At 34.4% G+C, this 26,428-nt stretch overlaps 1 protein-coding gene across 3 annotated transcripts in view; it reads right to left on the bottom strand.

Moving 5' to 3' along the window:
• Positions 1 to 4,976: 4,976 nt before the first annotated feature.
• Positions 4,977 to 26,428, bottom strand: part of IFT74 (intraflagellar transport 74) — a 91,349-nt gene continuing 69,897 nt past the window's right edge. For all 3 annotated transcript variants that reach the window (XM_082694507.1, XM_082694506.1, XM_082694505.1), the window contains exons 14-20: positions 25,414 to 25,467; positions 24,001 to 24,098; positions 23,066 to 23,192; positions 13,002 to 13,165; positions 12,490 to 12,615; positions 6,970 to 7,030; positions 4,977 to 5,286 (exon numbers count right to left, since the gene is read on the bottom strand). In XM_082694507.1, coding sequence (XP_082550633.1) covers positions 5,168 to 5,286; positions 6,970 to 7,030; positions 12,490 to 12,615; positions 13,002 to 13,165; positions 23,066 to 23,192; positions 24,001 to 24,098; positions 25,414 to 25,467 — 749 coding nt within the window. In that variant the 3' untranslated portion in view covers positions 4,977 to 5,167. The remainder of the gene's footprint in view (positions 5,287 to 6,969; positions 7,031 to 12,489; positions 12,616 to 13,001; positions 13,166 to 23,065; positions 23,193 to 24,000; positions 24,099 to 25,413; positions 25,468 to 26,428) is intronic.

Genomic DNA, 26,428 nt, shown 5'->3' with positions numbered 1-26,428 from the left:
AAGAGATGGCAAAGGGTCTAACCCATGTGGTAGCTGAAATCCCAGGGACTTTTCCTTAACTGGGGTGTTAGTGTTAAGTTTCCTCTCATCATTTGGAAATATCCTTTTTGTTTACATTAAAATTTATGAGGCTGTGATCACACAATATCAAAGCATTAACTTGGTATGAATTTCAGACAATTAAGCCAAAAAATTCTTTTAAAGATTCTTTTTAGGGGTTCCTGGGTAGCTCAGTCGGTTGAAAATCTGCCTTTGGCTCTGGTCATGACCCTAGGGTCCTGGGATGGAGTCCCACATGGCACAGGACTCTCTGCCCAGTGGGGTGCCTGCTTCTCCCTCTCCCCTTGCTCCTCCCCCAACCCCACGCATGCACATTCTCTCTCAAATAAAATCTTTATTAAATAGATAAAGATTCTTTTCATCAGATCATACTCTAATTCTTACTGAGAAGATAATTAAGCAAATATGGCATCAATACCTGCCATGCTTGTTGATGGCAGTACACAGGACGGTCATGAAATATTTTAAGAATCAAACATCTGACAAATCAGAGTATTTTTAAAAAGATTTTATTTATGGGACGCCTGGGTGGCTCAGTTGGTTAAGCAGCTGCCTTCGGCTCAGGTCATGATCCCAGCATCCTGGGATCGAGTCCCACATCGGGCTCCTTGCTCAGCGGGGAGCCTGCTTCTCCCTCTGCCTCTGCCTGCCATTCTGTCTGCCTGTGCTCGCTCTCTCCCTCTCTCTCTCTGATAAATAAATAAAATCTTTAAAAAAAAAAAAGATTTTATTTATTTAACAGAGAGAGAGAGGTCACAAGTAGGCAGAGAGGCAGGCAGAGAGAGAGGGGGAAGCAGGCTCCCTGCTGAGCGGAGAGCCCGATACGGGGTGGATCCCAGAACCCTGAGATCATGACCTGAGCCAAAGGTAGAAGCTCAACCCACTGAGCCACCCAGGTGCCCCAATCAAAGTATCTGGTAAGTAATTCCAATCTATGCTTAATGAAAAGAATCTTTATTTTGTGGAGGACTTTCTTTTTTGGCTGAAGTGGTGGCACCTTGGAGATAATATAAGTTTGCGTGGTTTTGCAAGAAGAGTTTTATCTCTTATTACCTGACACTTGTTCTAATTAGCTGTCTCTTAAGGTCTCTTGTGAATATCTCTTATGGTCTAACCTGATACCTCAAGTGTGCCCTTGGAAAAGGAAACAAGGCAACCAGACTTTGACAGCTTTACCAAACCCCCTTTACTGACTTTGATATTTCTGGCAAGAAAAGGAACTGAGCCAAGGAACATCTTCAAAGGTAGAAGCCCCAGGAGGGTTGGGCCAATTAGTAGTAAACGTCCATTTGGACTTCTGATAACTACAAGCCAAGGGACATTATAAAAGCAAGAGCTCCAGTACCCTGCAGGGATGCAGGCTTCATCCATCCATCTACTGTTTAGCACTTTTGTTATTTCCTCCCAAGGGATGCTTCTTTTCTCTGTAGGCTACATGGGAAGTTAGAGAAGCTGGAAAAGCAATTTTCTTTTCCTCTCCTTCTTAACCATTTCCCCTAATCCTGAGACACAGGGACTTGCTTTGTCCTTGGCAGGGGGGATGGGGTGGGGCAATCTCTAAGGCAGCCCTTCCCACCCCCAGTAAACTAAGGGAAAGTTCACTTTAGCAAGAAGCAAATTAAACATAGAGGCTTTTAAAAAATGAACTAGTGTCCTTTGATAAAAAATTCAGATTGAACTTATGGACTATTTCAAATATTCTCACTTTCATGTCAGTCTAGGCTTCCTCTAATAGGGTAAGTTTATCTACTGAAAATGAAAACACAGAAAATGAGATAATATTTCAATTTGGTTAGTAGTAGTTCTTTCTTGGCCTTGTGCCAAATATAATTTTAACCGATTAAGTCTGCTTTTCATCCATGGTATCACCATGTTGTTATCATGGTAAGAATACTGTTTTACAGAAAGATTTGGAAATAAAACAAAAGTTAATTTTGAAAATCTAATTTTAGTTTTTATATTTCTCTTGTGAGAGACTTACCTAATGTGTCTAAGCCTCTTTTAGGTAGCAGACCATTGAATTCTTAAGGACTCATGCTTTCTCCAAACTCTCTTGTAACCCTGAACTCTTTAATGGATATTATGGTCTCTCCTCTAACATAGCTTATCCTTATGTGTACTTGCTCTGGAGAAGGACAGAGAAAATTATCAAAGAGAACACCTCTGGTTATTATCAGGTAGATTTCTACACAGATTCTTCCTATTCCACTTAAGGTTATACAGTCAGCTTTTCAGAGCAGTAACACATTATGATATATTAATGAGAGAAGATATTGAAGCAGCAAAGTATAGTATACTATCTTTCAAAAATAAGCATCAAGCATTAACCTTTTGCTATTACAAAGTTATAATGAATATTTTTAAATTCTATTTTTATTAATAGATTAATTTTTTAGCATGAAACATACCCTGCATATTAATTAAAACCCAATAAAGTTTCTAATTATAGTAATGAGGCAATTAGGTTTATTTAAAAAAACTAAAACAAATGAGGAGCTGCATTGTCAACCTGGATAACACTTGTGTTGAAGAGTGCAGGGAAACAGCACTCTTACACACTGCTAATTATCATGCTACCTTTCTGAAAGCCATTTGTGTCAATAGCCTTGAATTCCGCACACTCTTTGGCCCAACCTTATGATTAAGCACTATTATTTTATTTTATAGATGAAAAAAATAAATTCAGAGACTGAGAACTTCACAAGGTCATATAACAAGTTAGTAGAGGAGTCATGATTGTTCAATTCATTTACCTAATCCAAAACTTATACTTAATTCTATACTATAAAATGAAAGATCTGTTAATATTAAAATAGATGACAATAATGCTCTAGTAGTCCATCTTGATTTCTCCTTCTTTAAGTCTAAATGTTCTAATTTCCTGGCAGGCAGATAGCAAGAACCCTGGGAGCTGCTATTAACTGGTCTTTTATCTCTAGTGTGAATGGCATTATTCCATCAGAATGTGGTCCAAATCAAGGACTCCCCAGTTAGTGAAAATGAGATTCAAGAACTCATGTTTATTTATTGATGAAGGATAAGGATGGGAAAAACAAAGACTTGCTAACTTTCCCATGTTGATTTTCATTAGTAAAATTACTCAGCATGTTTGTTCAGTCTGCAGCTTCTTTCCATATGACTTACAAGGTGTTGTTTTAACAGGAATGGAACTCACTGAGCAATGTGACTGACTGAGGAAGAGCCGGTTCATGCAGATAGTAGCCACCAGTTCTATCCTAGCAAAGAAATATTCTTGTTGGATTTGTTGAAAAGCTCTGAGAGGAAGGAAGAGACATTAGTGAGAATTTCCCTCAGATAACACATTTTAGTTTAAAGAAATCCTGCTCAATTATGTTCCGCAAATATCATATATGAGTAATTTAAAACAGAGGTTGCAAACCTTACTTTTTTGAAAAGAAATACTCTTTTTTTTTTTTTTTTCCGCCAAGCTTCTCATTCTTATAATGCAAACACATATGTTTATTAGATTCTTCCTCCTACCTTCTTTCTGGGTGAAGACTGAGTCAGATCTAGTTCAATAACTGCAGAGTTGTCTTACTATTATACTCCTTTTCCACAGGTTAGAACTACTAACTGTATATAGAACTTTATCTGAATTTTTGTTGCACTTCTTTATTTTTTTTTAAGACTGCCCTTCTAAATATTTTATATACACAATAGATGATTTTGAACCAAAATTTTTAGGCCAGAAAGTCCAAGGAAGATTAAAACAACCACAATTCCACCACTCAGGGGAAAAGAAAATTCCTTAAATACTATATACTCTTCTTGATCTTATTATACATTAGCACATTAAGGCCTCTTAGCAGTCAAGAATAAAAATAATTTACCTTTGTTACAAACCATTTTTTCCAAACTTCTTTGACCATGAATCCTTTGGTGGCATAACACCTATTAACAACCTGAAGAACTTAATATCAGAGGAACATATTTTCAGAATGCCACCTTAATGAATGTTATCACTGTCCAGGATCTTTAGCCATATTAGTAATCCAGAGTTAACCAAAATCGACAATGCTCAGCCATCTACATAATCTCACACACACTAAAGTTGAAGAGTTTATGGTGATATTTACTTCAAGAAAGCAACATGGATGGGTAATTTATAATATGTAAATTATAGCTCAATAAAGCCCTCCCCCCCAACTTTTGTTTCAGGAATACTGAGAAGTGGAGTTACTTGATGAACATAAAATCAGAGCAAAAGGAGGACAGTTTCAAGAACTATCTTATGCTGGTAAAGATGACTTACTCCTGCCTACAAGAGAAGATACATCTATAGTAACTAAAATATCTCCTAGATTTATACTATACAATTCTACCTCTTCTAGTTTTTCTTTTCAAATGTTCTGGCAATACAAAATTCATCTACTTACAGTCCAAAAGAGTGAATGTATATTCCAGAGTGGCAATAAACAGCAACAGGCATCATCTAAAACAGACTACCATATGTGCAGCATTTCTTTTAAACTTCATGTTTTTCCTAGCATATACACGAGAAAATATTTTTAAAATGCAAAGGTTAAAAGTTTTCAATTCTGAATCTTTAAGGATAACTGATATACAAAGAATATGTATTAATACATTTACCTGGAACTTTATATTCCCTAAAATACATGAAATATACCCTATTTAAGATAAAGCTCAAAGCTAAACAACTCCCTTCCATTCTTACTTTTTCTAAAAGCAAAATTGACAAGGATGATATAAGTAGTAAGTCAGAATCTCACTCCATGTATTCCTCCTAAAGTTGACACATTAAAAAATGATCTCATTTACTGCCATAGATGGATTATACCAACTAAGTGAATCTCAGTGGCCACTTTTAGTTCATCTCTTAGTTGGCTGACACGTTTTTATCACCCACACAAATAAATACAAATATAAAAAGATGCTTTTCTGTATGCAAACTTTTTATTGAACTATTATACTATTTAAAATAGTATAACCTCTTCAAAGAGGTCGCAAAAATTATAGCACTCAAAAATTTTAAACTCTTCAAGGGTAAGCTATTCTTTTTCAGTCAGCTTATACAAAGTTTAGCAACAAGAGTGTACTACTATAGAGACTTGCAGATGGTTCAGACTCAGTTTCTGCTCATGTTATGTAGAGCTTCCACAATGTTTTTATTGTACTCTGCAATCTGCTTGGTCACATTCTTCATGATTGACTGGTAATCACTCTCTTGACTCTTGGTTGCTATAACTAATTACATGAGTTAAGGGGAAACAGTGATCAACAAAAATAGTAATCTACTTGGGTTAGGAAGGAATCAAATCCTTTTTTTTTTTTTAATTTCTCTCACTGAAAATTGAAAATGGCCAGAAAAAGCACAAATAGAATATATTTAAAAATAAACATATTAACAGATTAAGATCAATTGAAACCTACAAGGCTAAGCAAAACTTGTTTCAAAAAATTTCACCTACAGTAGAACAGTTAAAAAAAAAAAAGGTTTTATTTATTTACTTGAAAGAGAGAGAAAGCATGAGGAAGAGCAGAGGGAGAGGGACATGCAGACTTTGCACTGAGTGCAGGGCTCCAACGGGGCTCAATCTTACGACCCTGAGATCAAGACCTGAGCCAAAATCAAGTTAGATGCTTGACTGAGCCACCCAGGCATTCCTATGAGCTTTTTTATACTTAACATTATGCATCTCAATCTAATTCTGGTCTGAGAACTGAATATTCAGAACAACCATGTTCTCTAGAGTACACTGAATTTCAGAAGTCTCTATAATTCACTCTATTTCAAAATCCCCTACTTTGTGTTGCATAAACTAGACTGATAGACTAAAGCATATTCAGTTAGAGTCTTTTGCTTTTAAACTGAGTAGTATGACTGCCCCTGATGCATTTGGTGGGGAAGTAAGCTGGGATCCATGCTGCCCGGAACTGAAGTTTGGCAGTTTCCTAGAGGAGAATCTAAACTTCCAATGAGCCAGGAGCTACTTCTCCAAGCAGAGATGTCCTTAAAGGGTCAAAGAAAGGAATAGAAAATAACTTCTGGGTTAATGTTTCTTAAAATTGCACAACACATGTCCTCAGTAGCTATTTCCTCCATATATAAGTACACAGAAAAATTAGCAAGAAGATGGGATTTAAGTACTACATTGATAGAAATATGAAGTTGAATTGGCTAAACACAGAATGAGCTTGAAAGTCAAATTTCTCAGGATACTACTTAGGCTTATCTTCCTCTGCTGCCCAGATATCCAAGGTACAGCATTATTAGCAACAGCAAACAATTACGAATATACATATATGCATGGTTTTATATAATTCTTTCAATAACTCTATGAGAAGGAAATATTAACTTTGTTTGAGATGACAGAAGTGAGGCTTAAACAAATTAAATTGCCCAAAGTCCTTAACCTACAAGCAGTACAGTCAACACTGAAATTTAGATCTCCTTACTCCAAATCCTGTGCACTTAGTCACTTTGCCACACTATGACTTTGTATAGTCTGCTTTCTATTGTTACTTTTGTACACACCCTAATTATTATAGACTGGAAACTAAGTCTTACTCATTTATTCCCCACATAGTTAAGCTTGGTGTTTTATACATATTACATATTTGTTAAGTTTGTGTTAAATTTCATTTCATTTCATTTATTTAAAGAAATTCTTAGAAAAAAATTACTCTGGGGCACCTGGATGGCTCACTCAGCTAAGCATCTGATTCTTGATTTGGGCTCAGGTTATGATCTCAGGGTGTGAGATCGACCCCTGCATCGGGCTCCCTGCTCAGTGGGGAGTCAGCTTGGGATCCTCGCTCTCCTTCTACCTCCCCTCCATCCTACTCTCTCTCTCTCGAATAAGTGAATAAATCTTAAAAAAAAAAAAATCACTCAGTCAAGTTCATTTGCTTCTTCTTAAAGGATACATTCTTTCATCACAAAATTATTTTGTTCATGGTGTTGCCATTTCCTCTCCAAATTTGTAAGCTAAAAAACACAAAATAAAAAGGTTAAACAGTACCCATATTCAAAACAATTATACACCCTTTTAAGAGGATAAGAAAAAAAAACATTTAATGTTAAATCGTATCAACTGCTTGCATTTTGGTGAGATAAAGACCTATGGCAGACAAAAAGGAAAATTAGAAAAGATTAAACAATAGTAAAGTACATTAATAAATATAATGTTGAATTTGACAACGGGTTTTACTCTATATACGTAATTGGAAAATATTTACAATTTTATTATGCCAATGAACATGCTAACTGAAGACAATTTATGACTCTTCCCTTTCCAAAAAGAACTTGAAAGAAAAGAATGGGACATGGTGGGACTCTCTCCTTGAAATCTAGAAGTCTAATGCTACAAATGTGATATATATTCTAACACTGTCAAAGGTTCAACTATATAGGAGTAACTTCCTTATTTCCAGGGCTAAATTTCCTGTCTAATTCCACAAGCTGTGATAAGAGCAGAGCTGCAGTGTGAAGATTATAAGAGGGTTGGTTAAAAACTGGCACTGTTACAATAATTTCTGCATCAACAGGAAGCTAATGTGGATATTATATTGATGGTTGCTTCCTCAGAAGACAATTTTACTGTTATAGAATTAAATTGTTTTTCTGATTTAATTAACCTTTTAACTCTGGGTTATGGTCTTTCTTTTTTAAGATGCACATAGTATTTTTCCTAGGCAAAGGACTATCTGAAAAATGAAACATTAAAATAACGTTCTGTGTGGACATTTCTAAGAGGTAATGATCAGTTTTAAGAATCTGAAAACTGAAGCAGCATTAATATCTCTTTCTACTCTCATGTTAAAATTATTTTCAGGGCATAAGTTCAGTGTTAATGTACCATCTATTCCACTGTTTCCTCTAAAGAGATAAATCTAGATATTAGGATAAGTCCTAACTAATTAATTATATAAACTGTATATGCTGTGAGTTAACACTATTAAAAATTCGATCTGGCGGGGGCCAGGGGGTTTGGGAGAGCGGAGTGGAGTTATGGACATTGGGGAGGGTATGTGCTATGGTAAGTGCTGTGAAGTGTGTAAACCTGGTGATTCACAGACCTGTACCCCTGGGGATAAAAAAAGTTTATAAAAAATAAAAATAAAAATAAACAAATAAATAAATAATTCTATCTGGCTTCCCAGATAGGAACTCAAAGTTAAGATGGACTTAAGGAAACAGTCAGCACATTTTGGCAATAAATCTCTAATAACCTTTTGCAAAGTCAAGTACCAAACTTTTCCCCTTTGTTTCAGACAAAGAGGTGGCCTTCTTAGAATGCAGACCTCTTAAGTGCTAAAGGAATAATGCTACAAAAGCAACACTCTGTCAGATGGTCAACTTCCTTATATATTATACATCTGTATTAGTGACTTGCCTTTAAACCTCCGAGAATATCTTGAATCATGAATCTGTTTTTCTCTTACAACTGATTTAAACACTCTGTTGTACATTCTTTATATATTCTGGATATTAACCCCTTATCAGATATTATGATCTGAAAATATTTTCTCCCATTTCATAGGTTGTTTTCATTTTGTTGAAAACAAAACGTGTTTTGTTTTCTTTTGCTGTGCAGAAGCCTTCTAGTTTGATGTAGGCATACCTATTTTTGCCTTTGCTGTTCATGCTTTTGATATCATAACCAATAAATGGTTGCCAAGACTAATGTCAAGGAGCTTTATCCTTATATTTTCTTCTAGGAGTTTTATAGTTTGTTCCAATATAAATATGTTTAAATAATAGCAAATAAATAATAGCCTTTCATCAAAAAGTCTGTTATGAAATTTATAGACTCCAAAAAATGGTTTTTAGTGAAAATGAGCTTTTAGAACTTCATCAAGATAAAAAGCTTCTGCACAGCAAAGGAAACAGTCAACAAAACAATGAAGCAGGAATGGGAGAAGATATTCATAAATGACACCATAGACAAAGGGCTGATATCCAACAATATAAAGAACTCTTCAAATTCGACACCCCAAAAACAGATAATCATGTCAAAAAACGGGCAGAAGACATGAACAGACACACTTCTCCAAAGAAGACATACAAATGGCTAACACACACATGAAAAAATGTTCAAGATCATTAGCCATCAGGGAAATTCAAATCAAAACCACACCGAGATACCACCTTATACCAGTTAGAATGGCAAAGATTAACAAGACAGGATACAAATGTTGGAGAGGTTGTGGAGAAAGGGGAACCCTCTTACACTGTTAGTGGGAATGCAAGTTGATACAGCCACTTTGGAAAAGTGTGGAGATTCCTCAAAAAATTAAAAATAGAGCTACCCTATGGCAATTGCACTACTGGCTATTTTCCCTAAGATACAAATGTAGTGAAAAGAAGGGCCATATGTACCCCAATGTTCACAGCAGCGATATCCACAATTGCCAAACTGTGGCAAGAGCCAAAATGCCCTTCAATAGGTGAATGGATAAAGATAATGTGGTCCATATATACAATGGGGTATTATGCCTCCATCAGAAAGGATGAATACCCAACTTTTGTATCAACATGGATGGGACTGGAGGAGATCATGCTGAGTGAAATAAGTCAAGTAGAGAAAGTCAATTATCATATGGTTTCACTTAAGGAATAACATGAAGGACATTGGGAGATGGAGAGGAGAAAGGAGTTGGGGGAAATCAGAGGGGGAGATGAACCATGAGAGACTATGGACTCTGAGAAACAGAGGGTTTTAGAGGGGAGGCGGTTGGGAGGATGGGTGAGGTTAGTGGTGGGTATTAAGGAGGACATGTATTGCATGGAGACCTGGGTGTGGTGCATAAACAATGAATTTTGGAACACTGAAATGGTAAAATTAAAAAAAAATTTTAAATGGTTTTCAAGAAAAGAGCTGCAAAAGATAAGATCAGATTTTATTTGATCAATGGGGATTCCCCAAAAGCAACAAAGAGTTATATTATGAATTCCTGTTATCAGTATAAGGGGTTAAGTATGTGATTAGCACTCGATGTGCCAGTAAACAAGTAGCCATTGACTGGCTCTAAGAAATTGTGTTTGTCAAATGTTTTCCTCCTTAAATAATCTATTCAGTGAAAAGGAGAGCTAATATTTCATAAGCAGTATCAGTACTTTTTCCTAAGAATCATTTAAGACAATGGCCTCATAAACTTTTTCTTATATTTCTTCTCCAGTATCCATCCCCACTCTAAACTAGGATAATTTTGCCACTTACAAATCTATATCCAGACCTGTATATTATGACGTAGAGACAAAAATAACTGATAAATCCAAATATGTAAAATAGTGACTTCTAATCTTTTTAAAGTAGTTGTGGCAAACTCTGATGAGATTTCACCCCTTTCAAAAAGAATATAAGGGGGGCGCCTGTGTGGCTCAGTGGGTTAAGCCTTTGCCTTCGGCTCAGGTCATGATCCCAGAGTCCTGGGATCGAGTCCCGCGTCGGGCTCTCTACTCAGCAGGGAGCCTGCTTCCTCCTCCTCTCTCTCTCTCTGCCTACTTGTGATCTCTCTCTGTCATATAAATAAGTAAAATCTTTAAAAAAAAAAAAGAATATAAGGTGTGTCTTTGTTTTTAAAATGGTAAATCCATATAATGAAATAGTCATTAAAAAATCCAAAAAGGAGCCTGAAAATATAAGTGAGAAAATGAATGTTTAACGACTATATATATAGTATTCCACCTTTTGTAAAAATATAATCAATATGGGTATACAACTGCAAAGGAAAAACATTTACAAGAATATTATACCAATGTTAACAAATTATTATCTATCATGATCATATTGCCATTTAAAGAAAAGGAAGAATGCATTTAGCATTAATAAATCATAGTTGTAAATTGCTAATATATACTCACTAGATGAGAATGATCAATCTTTACTGATTTTGTACATGTCACACATGCTTCATTTAATCCTCTGACAAATACTTATTAAACACCCATTAAGTGTCAACCACTGGCACAGTGTGGGGAGAAAGTGAATGAAACAGGTATCTTCTCTATCCTCTCAGACAGGGCACTCAATTTAGAAGACATCTGATATTGCTTAGCTAATTCTATCAGTAGAATAAATGATATAAAAAGGGGGCTTGTCTGTGCATCCTGTATAGATAATCGGAAGTGTAAATCAAGAAGTTCAAGGGCAGGACTGCTTTTCTACAGCACTAAACAGTTTTTAAACTAAAAATAACCTAAATGTCTAATAATATGAAACTGTTTCAGTAAACTATACTATATCCATTAAGTCAAATATTATATAGAATCATATTTTTAAAAGATATGACAAGGCAAACTACTTATTAGGTATAGTTAATAATGAAAAACAAGTTTCCAAATAATATGTACAATATGATACCATTTCTATAAATACCTAGAAATGTATACATATATATAAAATGTATGTACATATATAGACTAGAAGAACCCACACAAAAATGACAAGAATTTTTAAAAAATGACAAGAATTATTTCTTCTGTGGGATATTAGTCATTAAAGTTTAATTCTATTTGTGATTCTTTTGAGTTAGCAAAGTTTCTCCATTAAAATATCTCCATTAAAAAGTTTCTCCATCAGGGCGCCTGGGTGGCTCAGTGGGTTAAAGCCTCTGCCTTTGGCTTAGGTCATGATCCCAGGGTCGTGGGATCGAGCCCCACATTGGGCTCTCTGCTTGGCAGTGAGCCTGCTTCCCTTCCTCTCTCTCTGCCTGCCTCTCTGCCTACTTGTGATCTCTGTCTGTCAAATAAATAATAAAATCTTTAAAAAAAAAAAAAGGTTTCTCTATCACTGGGTGTGGTGCAAAAACAATGAATAGTTATGCTGAAAAGAAATGAAAAAAAAAGTTTCTCCATTAAAAATGCTTTACATTCAAAAAATATTTTTTTTGAAATTTTTAAAAGCTATTATCACATCAGCTATGCCCAGAACAGGACCTAGCACAGAGAAGTCCCTCAATATAGGTTTATAGAAGGAGAGCAAAAGTAAATTCATTCTAACTGAAGCCCGTACACAAGCTTCTTCAAAGCCTGTGGCTATCTTCAAAGCCAGAAAGTCTGGAAGGATAAATAAAGCAAATTTTTTAAAAACTGGGGGAAATTGGAGGGGGAGACAAACCATGAGAGACTGTGGACTCTGAGAGACAAACTAAGGGTTTCGAAGGGGGGTAGGGGGAGTTGGGTGAGCCTGGTGGTGGGTATTATGAAGGGCATGTATTGCATGGAGCACTGGGCGTGGTGCATAAACGATGAATTTAGGAACACTGAAAAGAAATAAAATAAAATGGGGGAAAAAAGAGAAGATATCCTAAAATAAACCAGAAATCTATAAACTGCCCCCCCTCCCCCCAAAAAACTGTTTTGGAGTAGAAATAGAGATTAAAAACATGGGACAGATAGTTTAAAAACGAAATAAATTTCAGTGTCTTTTTTTTCCTTTTTACCTGAGAATGTGTCTCATTTTCTTGCAATTGTGTCTTTAGTGTCTCATAGTCTACGTTTAGCTTCTCCGTTATTTTCTTAAAAGCATTTCTGCGGGTTGTTAATACTGTTCTCTCCTGATGTAACTTCTAGATAGATCCAAATAGAAGTAAATAACAGACTTTAGCAAGTATCGAGTAAGCCAACATAAATCATTTTTAACTTAAATAATTTCAATGATATTCTGGTAAAATTCTACCAAGATTATAATTACTGAATGAATAAGCCACTGATGAGTAAGTCTTAAGGAGGGAAATTTCATAATTGAACCTGCATTTAATAAAGTTCATATTTGTTGAAATGCTCTTGCTTTTCCTTTTGTTTAAAACCTACATCTCTCTAAATTCCTCCTATATACATAAACATCTTAGCTTATATATCAAATAATCAACTGCAAATAATAAATTCTATGAACTAAATTTGATCAAGAAAAAACAATTTGAATTATAACAATCTGAATTATAATACCATTTACCTTTTTCTTTTCTTCCCCTGATGATTTTAAAGCTGGCAAATCATTATATGTCTCCAGGTCAGTTGTCATTTGCTTAATTTTGCTTTTCAGAGAATGTTGTTCCTCAGTCATCTTACTTTCCAGAAGTTCCATTTTCTGTAGATCCAACTGTAGACGTTGACTATCTGAATCACAAGAAAATTCAAGATGATAATTAGTCAAAACTTTATTCCTTTCACAAAGAGAAATGCGATGCAACCATTAAAAATCATGTTTTATAAGAATATCTACAAAAGAAACATGTTTCACTGCAACCAGTGAGACAATACAAAGAAAAATTAAGAAAAATAATATTCATCCTCCAGGTAACCAACATAACCTGATGTATATCAGCCATATTTGTCTCCATGCTTACAAAAATATTTAAGAATGCACATAGGTGTTTTTTTCCTTACTTAATAACATAACATATATTATGAGATAAAGGCCCATTATCTTTAATAGGGACATGAAGGCAAATTATGAAATATTACAAATAGTTGAACAAAATTTTGTAACTACATATACAGTCAATTCTCCTTACTTATGGGAGTTATATTCTATAAAGTCACTGTAATATTGAATTAGCAAATACTGAACTATTTCTCCTAGAGGGGATATACGGTTAAGTTCCTAAGAGCTTCTGGTCATAGTATTTTCATCAACCAATTAACTAACACATCACCTTGTTTTATGTGTATTTCTATTTATACACACATATATATTTTTCATTCATTAACACTGAACCCTAGGCCAACCTTATGCCTGAATGAAGATAATCTAATACACGTTTTCTCTATAAGGCACAATGCAGTTTCTTGGGTTTAGGAACACAAGCCAACACTTCAGCTTATGCTTGGGAGCCATTTTATATAGCAAAATTGAGAACAAAAAGTACAAAAATTTGAGGAAAAGTGGCACTAAATTTGTGACATAAATGATAATTATTAATAGTGTGAGGACTAAAACAAAAAGAGTATTGCTGGGTATTTAACCTAAAGATACAATGTAGTGATCTGAAGCAACACGTGCACCCGAATGTTTATAGCAGCAATGTCCACAATAGCGATACTATGGAAATAACCTAGATGTCCATCAACAGATGAATGGATAAAGGAGACGTGGTATATATACAATGGAATACTATGTAGCCCTCAAAAGAAACAAAATCTTGCCATTTGCAACAACAAGGATGGAACTAGAAGGTATTATGCTGAGCGAAATAAGTCAATCAGAGAAAGACAATTATCATATGATCTCTCTGATATGAGGAATTTGAGAGGCAGGGTGGGGGGTTTTGGGGGTAGAGAAGGAAAAAATGAAACAAGATGGGATTGGGAGAGAGACAAACCATAAGTGACTCTTAATCTCATGAAACAAATTGAGGTTTGCTGGGGTTGGGGGAGTAGGGATAGGGTGGCTGGGTTATGGACATTGGGGAGGGTATGTGCTATGGTGAGTGCTGTGAAATGTATAAGCCTAATGATTCACAGGCCTGTACTCCTGGGGCAAATAATACATTATATGTTAATGGAAAAAATATTAGAAGACAGTGTTGCCTTATTTGACCTCCATGGGAACGTTATGTCAGGCAATTCACATTTTTGACTCTGCACATATCCACAAATGACTGTAAAAGTGCTAAAAGTACTGATTTCGGGGTTACAAATTAATTATGCTAGAGTAGGCAAATTCACAATCATGAATAATGTGGACTGTATAGATGTGTATGTGAAAGAGTAAGTGTATCTGTGTCTCATACTTTGTTTTAAAGTGTGGAGCATCTACTATGTGCTAGATGCTAAGAAAACAGAGAAATTGTTTTTGTTCAAGGAGTTATATTCTAGAGGTAGAACTAGGAAATTAAATGAGCATTTACAATAAACTAGATAACTACTATGAAAATAGTAATAAAGAGAGCCATGAGAACATGTGGTACTTGCCAAGAGAGCTCTTTAAAGACATGCCTTTTAACTTAAGGCCTTAAGGATTAGCAATCAACCAAAGCAAGGAAAAAGTAAATGTGTTCCAGAGAACACAATCAAAATGTGCAAAGTCTAGAGGTAAAAAAGCATGGTACATATGTGCCAATAACAGAAGTTCAATATGACTAGAACCCAAAATTCAAAGTGGGATGGATTTCAGTTCATGAAGTGCTTTTTAAAATAAAATAGGGAGTTGGAACTTTATCCTGAGGGCTATGAAAAGTAATTGATGGATTTTAAATCAGAGTATGGCATAATTAAATTTTAGAAAGTTCACTCTGGTTTCAATGTGGGCAATTAATTGGAAAAGCATTAACTGGTCCAGGAAGACCAGTTAAATGTTGATTCAGTGATCTACATAATAAATCTTAGACTAGTATAGTTACTTTGGGGATTATTTTTTCATTAGGCAATACTGATTAAGTGCTTTCTATGTGCCAGGCAAACTTCTAGGAATAGGGGATATAGCAAGGAACAAAACATATGAGAATCCCTATCTTGATAGAACTTATATTCCAATGGAAGACAACTATTTATGTGAAATCTCAAGTTACTTCACATGGACATAAATGAGGAAAAAAATGGAGAGATGTAGACAGACTCAAGAAATATTAGGGAACTGACTGAAAACAATGGTTGAGAAGAGGAGTCATTACAGAGTCCCATTTCCAACTTGAGTAAAGGTGTAGATATTAGGAAAGCCAGAGGGAGGTATCAACTTTTGTTTGTAGGAGGGAAAGAGATGAAGGATTCAAGTGAACTTAGGATATGCTGTTCGAGTTACCTCAGAAGCACCCAAATAGTAAACATGCCCATGTATAGATATATATGGGTCTGAAGCCCTGAGAGAAATTTGAAGATAGAGATTTTGAAGTCATTAACATAGAGAAAGCACCTGAAGCTGTGGGAATGGCTAAAATCATCAAGAGAAAAGGATTCATGACATAACCTCTAAGAATAAAAAAAAATATATTTTTTTAAAGATTTTATTTACTTATTTATTTCACAGATCACAAGTAGGCAGAGAGGCAGGCAGAGAGAGAGAGAGGAGGAAGCAGGCTTCGGGCTGAGCAGACAGCCTGATGTGGGGCTGGATCCCAGGATCCTGAGATCATGACCTGAGCCGAAGGCAGAGGCTTTAACCCACTGAGCCACCTAGGCGCCCCAAGAATAAAAAATTTTTAAAGAATAAATTTACATGAAAGATCCCATAAGGGAGAATAAGAAATGACCAAAGAAATAAAAGCAAAATCACAAATGATAATGAAAAGACATTTCAAGAATAAAGGAATGATTTGTAATGAAGACTACTACTTAGAGATTTCAAACAAAAAGACTGCAAAATACAAGTTGCATTTACCGTCCAGGAAAACCTTGACATATTTCCTGAGAAAAGATTTCATTGAAAAAAATGGGACCGAGAGGGAAAGGAAGGCTTTTAAAAATCTGGATGTGAAACCTCTGAAAGGAAGGATGATAGTTGGGCAGAGAATACTCTAGAGAGGCATTTTCTTTTTTTTTTTCCAAGATGGGGAAAAAAGCAAAAAAAAAAAAAAAGACTAGAGAAGATATTGGCAAATAACATATCTGCTAAAGGATTAGTATTCAAAATAAATAAAGAACTGACACAACTCAACACCAAAACCACTCAAATAATCTAATTAAAAATGGGCAGAAGACATGAACAGACATTTCTCCAAAGAAGACATACAGGCGATCAACAGACACATGAAAAGATATTCAACACACTCATCATCAGAGAAATGCAAAAACTACAATGAGATATCACCTCACACCTGTTAGAATGGTTAAAATAAAAAAATGTAAGAAACAAGTGTTGGTGAGGATGTGGAGAAAAAGGAACCCTTGTGCACTATGGGTGGAAAAGCAAACTGGAGCATCCACTGTAGCATACAGCATGGAGGGTCCTCAGAAAGTTAAGAAAAGAACTACCCTATAATCCAGTAATCACACTACTAGGTATTCACCCCACCAAATACAAAAACATTAATTCAAAGAGATACATGCATCCCTATGTTTACTGCAGCATTTACAATAGCCAAAAATGGAATCAGCCCAAGTGTCCATAGGTAGATGAATGGATAAAGATGTGGTATATATATATATATATGGAATATTATCCAGCTATAAAAAAGAATGAAATCTCATCATTTGCAACATGTATGCAGCTACAGAGCATACAGCTAAGTGAAATCAGTCAGTCAGAGAATGACAAATACAATATGATTTCACTCATATGTGAAATTTAAGAAAGGAAACAAATGAGCCAAGTGAAAAAAAGAAGAAAGAAAGAGACAAAGCAAGAAATAGACTCTTAACTATAGAGAACAAACTGATGGTTACCAGAGGGGACGTGGGTTGGGGGATGGGTTGAATACATGATGGGAGATTAAAGAGTACACTTACTGTGATGAGCACTGAATAATCTATAGAACTGATGAATCACTATATTCCACACCTGAAACTAATATAATACTGTATGTTAACTCTACTGGAATTAAAAAGCTTAATAAAAAGGAAAAAAGGACTGTAAATACCAAAATTAATAATCACAAACTCTTGATAGACTGTATTTTAAATTTTCTTATTCATCTTTTCCTGTATCTACTAAATCCTCTACAATGAGTACAAATAACAAGAAAACAATATTTTAAAAAATATTCTGTTCTGATAGAATTACACAATATCTACCTTCTATATTTCAGAGACTTCTTAATATTGTGGTACTAACTTTATTTTTTAATTTATTTTTTAATTTTTCAAAAAGATCTTATTTACTTGAGGGAGAGCAAAAGAATGAGAGCACAGAGGGAGAAGGAGAAGTAGACTCCCTGCTGAGCAGAGAGCCCAACACAGGGCTTGATTCCAGAACCCTGGGATCACGACCCAAGCCTAAGGCGAATGTTTAACAGGCAGAGCCGCCCAGGTGCCCCAAAAAGTTCTTTTTTAAGGTGAAAGAAAAGTAATGGAGGGAACTAATATTATTGAATAGCTGAAATATGATGGGTCTTATGTTATCTCTTCTACTTTTCTTAATAGCCTTAGGAGGTAAATGTTATATGATGAAACTGAAGCTTAGAAAGGTATTTTTTTTTAAGATTATTTATTTATTTATTTGACAGAGAGAGAGAGATCACAAGTAGGCAGAGAGGCAGGCAGAGAGAGAGAGAGAGGAGGAAGCAGGCTCCCTGCTGAGCAGAGAGCCCGATGCGGGACTCGATCCCAGGACCCTGAGATCATGACCTGAGCCGAAGGCAGCGGCTTAACCCACTGAGCCACCCAGGCGCCCAGAAAGGTATTTTTTAAAAAGATTTTATTCATTTATTTGATAGAGAAAAGAGAGAGTCAGGCAGAGGAAGAGGGAGAAGCAGGCTCCTCACTGAGCAGAGAGCCTGATGTGAGGTTTGATCCCAGGACCCTGGCATCATGACCTGAGCTGAAGGCAGATGCTTAATTGACTGAGCCACCCAGGCACCCCATTAGAAAGGTAATTTGCCCAAGGTCACACAGCCAGTCAGGCTTTGGTGCTGAGTGATATTATCATGTTTATGAAAGATTTACTTTTAAAACAGCAAATGTTAATGATCCAGAAAGATGCTTCAAAGAGTAACAATGAGCTATGAGAAGAGGTACAGTAGTAACACTTGCTCAATTTTGCTATTCATGCTTCCCCAGGCATCATTCTGTTTTGCTTTTCTTACAGCTATCAAAGTAAAATGTAATTTTAGCAAACTAAAATGGAACTGAAATATATATATCATGCACATCCAGATGAAGATATCTGAATTCAAACCTGCCTAAATTGGTTTCCTCTCTATGTTCCCTGGACTAGGTACGACAGTAATAATAACACCCCAAAGAGTTATTTGTTTGTATATAGGCATGTAGGGAAACATTTTCATCTCTGAGCACTTTGCTTTCATTTTACCTCTATTTTAAAGTAGAGATATAAATAGCCTCAGAAAAGTATGGTGGTATTTCAGAGTATTAAGACAAATGTGAACATCTTCCTTTTATTACTTAGAGATTTAGGGGTGAAATATTTTAAAAATAAAATAACATAAAATTTAATCTTATAGTGGGATGTATTATTCCCTGTATATATGTATTATTTTTTTCTGGCATTTTTCATTGTTTTTTCTTTATGTTGCATTTTTGCACTTTAACTACGATGGGCTTACGTAAAGGATTTTTATACCAATCATGTTTGGGGTTCAATGAGCTTCTTAGATCTGTAAAACTTGGTTTTTCATCACATTTGGGAAATTTTCAGCCATTATTATTTCAACTATCTTTTCTCCCCCATTCTCTGTCCCTCCACTCCTTCTGAGACTCCAATTATATACGTGTCAGATGGCCTGAAACCGTCCCACAGATTACTTAGGTTCTGGTCATTCTTATTTCTTCTCCAGATTATATTATTCTATTGATCCTCAAGTTCACTGACTCTTTTTCTGCTGTCTTCAACCTTCATATAAGGTCATTCAGTTAATTTTTCATCTTAGGTATATTTCCAATGCTAAAATTTCCATTGGTTCTTTTTATAATTTTTCTCTTTCTGTGGGATTCTCCATTGGTTCACTTGTTATGATTTTATTTTCCTTTAAACCCTTAAAAATGTTCCTAAACGTTTAAAGTCTTCTGTTCATTCAACACCTGGATTATCTTGGGTTCAATGTTTATTAACTGTTTTCCCCCTTGACTCACATTTTCTTATAAATTTTTATAGTATAATTGAAACTTTAAATGATATGTAGTAGAGATTCTGGATTAAACGGTGCTCCTCTGAGAAGTGTTGATTTATACTAAACAAGTAATAAACTTTGCTGAACTTAAACCCTAAACTCTTCTCCTTTGTAGCAGTCAGTATATAAAATCTCTGTACTCAACTCTTTCAACTTCTAACTGCTGCTTTTTCCTAGGTCCCCTGAAGTTTACCCAAATGCTTACACAGTTCACTGGTCAGATTAGGATCTGAATAGAGTTTGCGTATGGATTTTGGCACTTTGTTGCACTTTTACCATGATGTCTCCCTCTATGTGGGAGGCATTAAGTTGGCTTCTTCTCATAAAATTTAGCAAATTCTACTTGAAACTGAGGTTTATTATCTATATAGACTCCCTAATGAGAAAATCAAATACAAAGCTGCTATTAAACTTTCTTCTTCAACCTCTGAAACCTTATGAATCAAAATATAGGTGGAAGGTAATATAGTAAAAATATGTTCAAAACTGAATGATTCTCCAGGTATAACAATGATCATAGAGCATAAAATATCAAATTGTTTAAGGCTTCAAAAGACAGTGGTTTAAGAAAGGAAGTTTTTCCCAACAAAATTGAAATTGGTATAATTAAACTTGAGCGTTTCCTTTTGACCCCTTAAGAGTCTTAAAATTCATACAGATATATGGACTTAAATGTTGAGTGGGTTTTGTTTTGTTGGATTTGTATCTCAACTAGTGTTGAAAACAGTTAAAATGAAAATCAAAGTGCTAAATCAAAGTCACTGAAGCTTATGGTGTTTCAATGCTCTAAAAAGAAAATGCATATAGCTTATATATTTGACTGTTAGGTGGAAATATTATTGAACTCTAACTAAAAGTTTAATTTGAAGATATATTAGGGACATACATTTAGGAGTTATACAAACTGCTTTTCCAGAGAAAAAGAGAAAATGGTTGGTTAGTATAGGGTAAAGTTTATCTTCCTTTAACAGCAGGTTCCCTTGAAAAGTTAAAAACTTCTCCAAGGGAAGAGACAGGAAGAGGATGCAGACTAGTTCCTTCTGATATGCTATGAAGTTGCAAAGTTTACTAAGCAGTGTGTACATAGTAGCAAAATCTCAGAAGGAACCACTTTGACATGGGGAAATGTTTCTGAAATATTCTGCCATCAGTGCATTTGTTTATTCCCTGGAGTTTCCTTTCCAAAAATATAAATAAAAACTATTGCTGACAGATTCCTTGCCTCTTTACTCATGCAATACACTAGTGTTTCACAATCTCTTTTTACCCCATCACTGTCCCCCCAAAGGAGTCTTTTGTAGACTATTTTTTCCTAATCACCACCTTCCCATGAAACTTTATTATTACAGATATATTACAGATATATATCTGTTTATGTACAGTGACCCTTTTGAGGGTTCACAAACCATTATAACTAAGATATTTTTTACTCTCCCCCCAAGAATTAATTTTGTCCCTTTGGGAATAATATTGCCCTATTAAGAAACAGTACACTAAGAAAATCAGGTGATTTCTAATTATAAATGCAAGAGCCAAAAGGGAGGCAATTCACAAGTAGGGAATGTAAAATTCATCTTCTCTGAAAGGTGAACAAGAATAGTATAGACTTCTTATGGTGAGTTCTAGATACAAGAAAATCTGGGCAGATAAAATATACTTAAATGTGTAAAATAACTATTGTCCACCTATATCATCAATCTAAATTCAACTGTATATTAATAATATTCAGCATATATTTGTAGGTCTATAATCTTTATATAAAACTCCCAGGTTATTGCATTTTAGAATGCAGAATTTTTCAGATTTTAGAAAAATAATATAGCACATATATTGTAACTCCCACAGCAGGGTTTAAGGCACCACCCTGTCATCAAGTATTTATTTCTGCAGTAAAAATGATGAACAGTCACATTAGGTAGGATAATTAAGACTATAAGTAGCCTCATGTCAGTTCAGGTCAGGACAGGTTTTGCTGCCAGGAGCATTTTAGATTTTGGGATTCCAAATAAATAAACACTGTGGATTCATTATTCCAATTCAAGAATCTCAACATTTTTAAGTTAGCAAATATTAATTCCTTGTTCCTTATAATTTCACTAACTGCCAGTGTAATTCCAAGTAGGGAAAAAAAAATGACTAATTCAAAATCACCACATACCAGCATAAAAAAACACTCATAGTTAGAAACCATCAGTTCAAGAAACAAAGATTCTATATAAATTCTGACTTTATCCTAAACTTTTTTTCTTTTGAGTGTAGCTGACACACTATCTTGAACTCTTTAAGCTCAATTTTGTGTATTTGTTTTTAATCTCTATCTGCAAGGACGAAATGAGAGCCACTAGCCACATACAGTTTTTGAACACTTGACTATGTCAAGTGAGATGGACTGTAATTTTTTTTAAACTTATTTATTTATTTATTTGACAGACAGAGAGAGAGAGAGAGAGAGAAAGAGAGAGAGAGAGGGAGAATTCACAAGCAGAGGAAGAGGGGGAAGAACAGAGGCAGAGGGAGAAGCAGGCTTCTCACTGAGCAGGGAGCCTGATGTGAGGTTCAATCCCAGGACTCTGGGATCATGACCTGAGCTGAAGGCAGATGCTTAACCAACTGAGCCATCCAGATGACCCGTAGCTGCAAAATCTCATTTTTGTACTGATTACAAGCTTAAACAGTAATCTCTTGGATAAACTGATTGAATAAAATATTAAAATCCACCTGTTTACTTTTATAACCTACTTACTAGGAAATTTAAATTATATATGTAGCTGGCATTCTAGTATCATGTCAGTTATAATGGCTGAAACTAATTATAATTAAAATATTACTTCCTCGTGCTCACTTCAGCAGCACATATACTAAAATATTACTTTCTCGAGGATTCCTCTCCTAACTACCCAAGACTGGGGTGGATAGGAACACAGTATAATTCTGTTGCTCCTTATCCTTCTATCATGTACTGTTTCATTATATTTTAGTTATTTGTTTGTCATTATTCCACCAAGCTCAAAGTTCCTTGAGAAAAGAGACCGCATTTTTTTTTAAATCTCTGTGTACCTACATTATACCAAAGGCATAGAGCAAGCATTCAATAAATGTTAAAAATGGATCAGAATATCCCAATGAAATACTATTAAGTTGATGTGAAAAGTCACACAAAATTCTGAGGCTATAAATAAGCAATCATAAATTACTTTATCAGCCTTTCTAAAATATCAAATAAAATAACATTAAAGTTTTAAAGTTTCAATTTGTTACAGAAAAAAAAAAGATATTAAAATCTATGTTTTCTCACCTGAAGTCAAATTCCTAGCTGTACTTTGTGATTTCTGCATTTCAGTAGATTTAAAATTGAGATCATCCTGCATCATTTTCAGCTCTTGATTGGTGATAGAAGAGATCTGTTTCATACGATTTAGATTCTATATTTGTAGAGAAATAAAAATGGGAAAAAATTCCACTGATTTGCTTCCCCAAGAAAACTCTTGGAAAACACTGCTAACCAACTAGATGTTCTGAGTCAGTATCCTTTTTTGAAATACATCATTTATCATATATGTTTTATGTCTGCTTAGAAGAATATAGTGAGATTCAAAGTCAGGTTTTTGCAATAAGGAGAGACTAAATTAAAGCTAATGTAAAAGAAATAATTCTGAATTTGATCTCACTGTAGAAGAAATTCAAATACACTATTTTAAGAACTGCTTGGAGTCTTCAGACACAGAATACTTAAGAGATTGTGCATTTTTCCTTCTGTTCTAGCACTCATTAGTAACCGTTCAATAAACATTTTTTATGAATCAAGATACTCCTTGATAAACTATACTCTTATAGATTCTTACAAGAATCACTTCTATTCATAATACAAATGACTATGTAAAAATGTATCATTTTTCATTATAACATCCAGATTTTGAAGTTTCTGTGCAAACATTACTTATCCAAGTTCAGATACATTAACAATAGAAGAAAATCATAATAATTACTTTGAATTGGTCCCTTGCTTACTAAAAATTGACATTATACATATATCATCCTTTCCCCTATCATCCTTAGCTGAATTTTGCTAGAAATAAACAAATTAATAGCTTAAAAAAATAAGCAAGGGAGTGTAAAGGAAACAGATTAAATTAACAGATGTAATAGTACACCACTGCATTTTTGAGCTATATTTGGAAAGGTAATCACAGCAAAATAATGAGGACACTAAGACAGGCACATGGTACTCACTCTACTACAGTGCTCCAAAAGTGCAACAATGTTGGCTTCTATCTGTGCCTTCCTTTCCAGCTCCTGATTCTTAGTTTCATCAAACGTCTCAATAAAAGCTGCAGATTCAAAATATGATAAGCTACTGTTAATATAGTTAACACTATATAAATTCTGATCTATAGGTCTTAACAGTACTTTTTAGAAATTCAAAGCAAATTTTACATTATGACTATATTTAATCTTTTATTAACCACAGGTAAATTACTCAGTAAGAATATTTCTACATATTCTCAAGCTTCTAAAGCTTAACAGTTATGATCTTAATACAAATAAACTAAAAGGTATAAATTCAGGCTCAGAGGTAACAGCTGATATATAGAAGAACACAAAAAAATCCATTTTTACATAGGCTCTCCTTGATATAATTATTCATACTTATAACTAGCCACAAATTTTAATAAGGAAAATAGTTGCTAATTACTTATTTCATCTGAAAATGAGTATTTTCCTTAAAATGCTGTATTAATCTCGACTAAATAATTTATTCACATTACAAATATTTTAAGAAATCTTCCTTTCCCTTGTCTAATATAGAATCATTATGTAATTTAACTTTTTATATTCTTAAGGTATTTCTATGGCTCTTTCAAAAAATAAAACTTACAGTTACAATAACTTTACTATTAGCACAAAACAACTAATTACTTTGAGATAATTTTTGGTACTTGCTGAGATTTAAAGAAATCTTAGAATATTGTTAAATCAGAGTTGGCAATTTCTACGTTATGGCATGCTTCTATGAAGGTAACAATTGACATCGGACCAATAAAACTTCAGATTCTACCAAAATGATTATTAGCAAAGGAAACCAGGTAACAGATAATATAATAATAAATTTTTAAAAATTTATCTATATTATAAATACAATGCAATTAAGTGAAGATCTACTTAGAAAGTTAAGATTTTTAAAAAGTAAATGAGCAGCTGCAAGGCTTCTAAAGTTACAGTTAGGAACAGAACCAAGTAGCAAGATCTGAGGTGAAGGCTGATAAATAATGAGAGGGAAGTATTATGAAAAGCTAAAAATAAAAGGGCAAAAGATACTAAGGATGAATACAGTGAAGCAGTTAAGAGAACATTCAACACTCAATTAGTAAGTGGTCTCTGTACAAACAATAAATATAAGTACTAGCTTTAGAACCCAACTGTAGAACAAAAATACTCATATACACACAAATGTACAAAACCTTTTAAAAATTTTCTACCCATCCCTAAACTATGATAGATATTTATTAATTCTTCAAGGCAAATACTTTGAATGTCCACACTTCTGCACTTACTATCAGCCATTGTATCTTCCCAAAATGAAATCTCTGATTTTGTATACATGAACAGATATCAGAATATTTTCCTATCAGTAAGGTTACTTACTGTCCATATTTTCCTCTCGTTTTTTTAGTTCCTTGTACTTCTGATTCATTTCGCCTACAAGAGATACAAAATATAACATCAATTTCAAAAACTCCAGACACAGTGCTCTAAATGTAATTAGGTTTTCTATATACCAGTAGTTATTGAATATTCAAAATTTTTAATTCGGTGAAAATTTTTTAATTAACATAGAATCTTTTAAAACAACTATATATGTATATTTGATAATTTAGAAAAAACAATCTCCTGACTGGAAAGAACTTAAAAGACTTCCCAATGGTTCTCTATTTTGGTCCTAACTTGGACATACTCAACCTGCACATGAACACTTCTGGTAATGGGAAACATAAGCACCCCTAAATGTTCATTCCATCTTTGAATAACTCACAAGGGTAGGCAAAATAGCTAAGTAACCTCCCGCACAGACCTTATAGTCTATAAAGACTGAATAAGCAATTAGAATGGCCTAAGTGCTACCATGTGAAAAAAGGTGCTATAAAAGCAGAGCAAAGACAATTTATCTAGTTAAGGAATTTCCAGAAATTTTCTCTAATGAAGTAATACTTAAGCTTCATTATAAAGAATAAATGACTATATAGGAGTTACCTGGTTGAAACAGAGAAGAAGAGGTTCAAAGTCAAAGCAATTCAAGTAGAGAAACCCAAAAGTGAGGATAAATATAGTTGCACAAAGAAGTCAAAGAGTGCTATGGCTGAGTCAGAGAATGTGAAGTGAACAAGTGGCATAAAGAGGAAACAAATGATAAGAGACTTTATAAGACACATAAAAGTTTGTACTTCCATCTAAGGAAAATGGTAAAACTACCAAAGAACTTAAATCAGGGGAATAAAATGATCAATTTGCATTTCTGAAAAATATTTCTGGTTGAGTGAATAAAAGGCAAGTAATATTGGAGGCAATATGATCTGTTAGGAGGCTGTCACAGTAATGCAGGTAAAAGATGAAGGTTTCCTGGAGCAGAGCAATGGCAAACAGGATGGAAATTATATTTTCA

The sequence above is a fragment of the Mustela nivalis genome (genome assembly GCF_964662115.1).
Source record: "Mustela nivalis genome assembly, chromosome: 13".
Classification (NCBI taxonomy): Eukaryota; Metazoa; Chordata; class Mammalia; order Carnivora; family Mustelidae; genus Mustela; species Mustela nivalis.
Note: the sequence above shows the minus strand (reverse complement) of the source record. Positions and strands in the feature narration are given on the sequence as shown.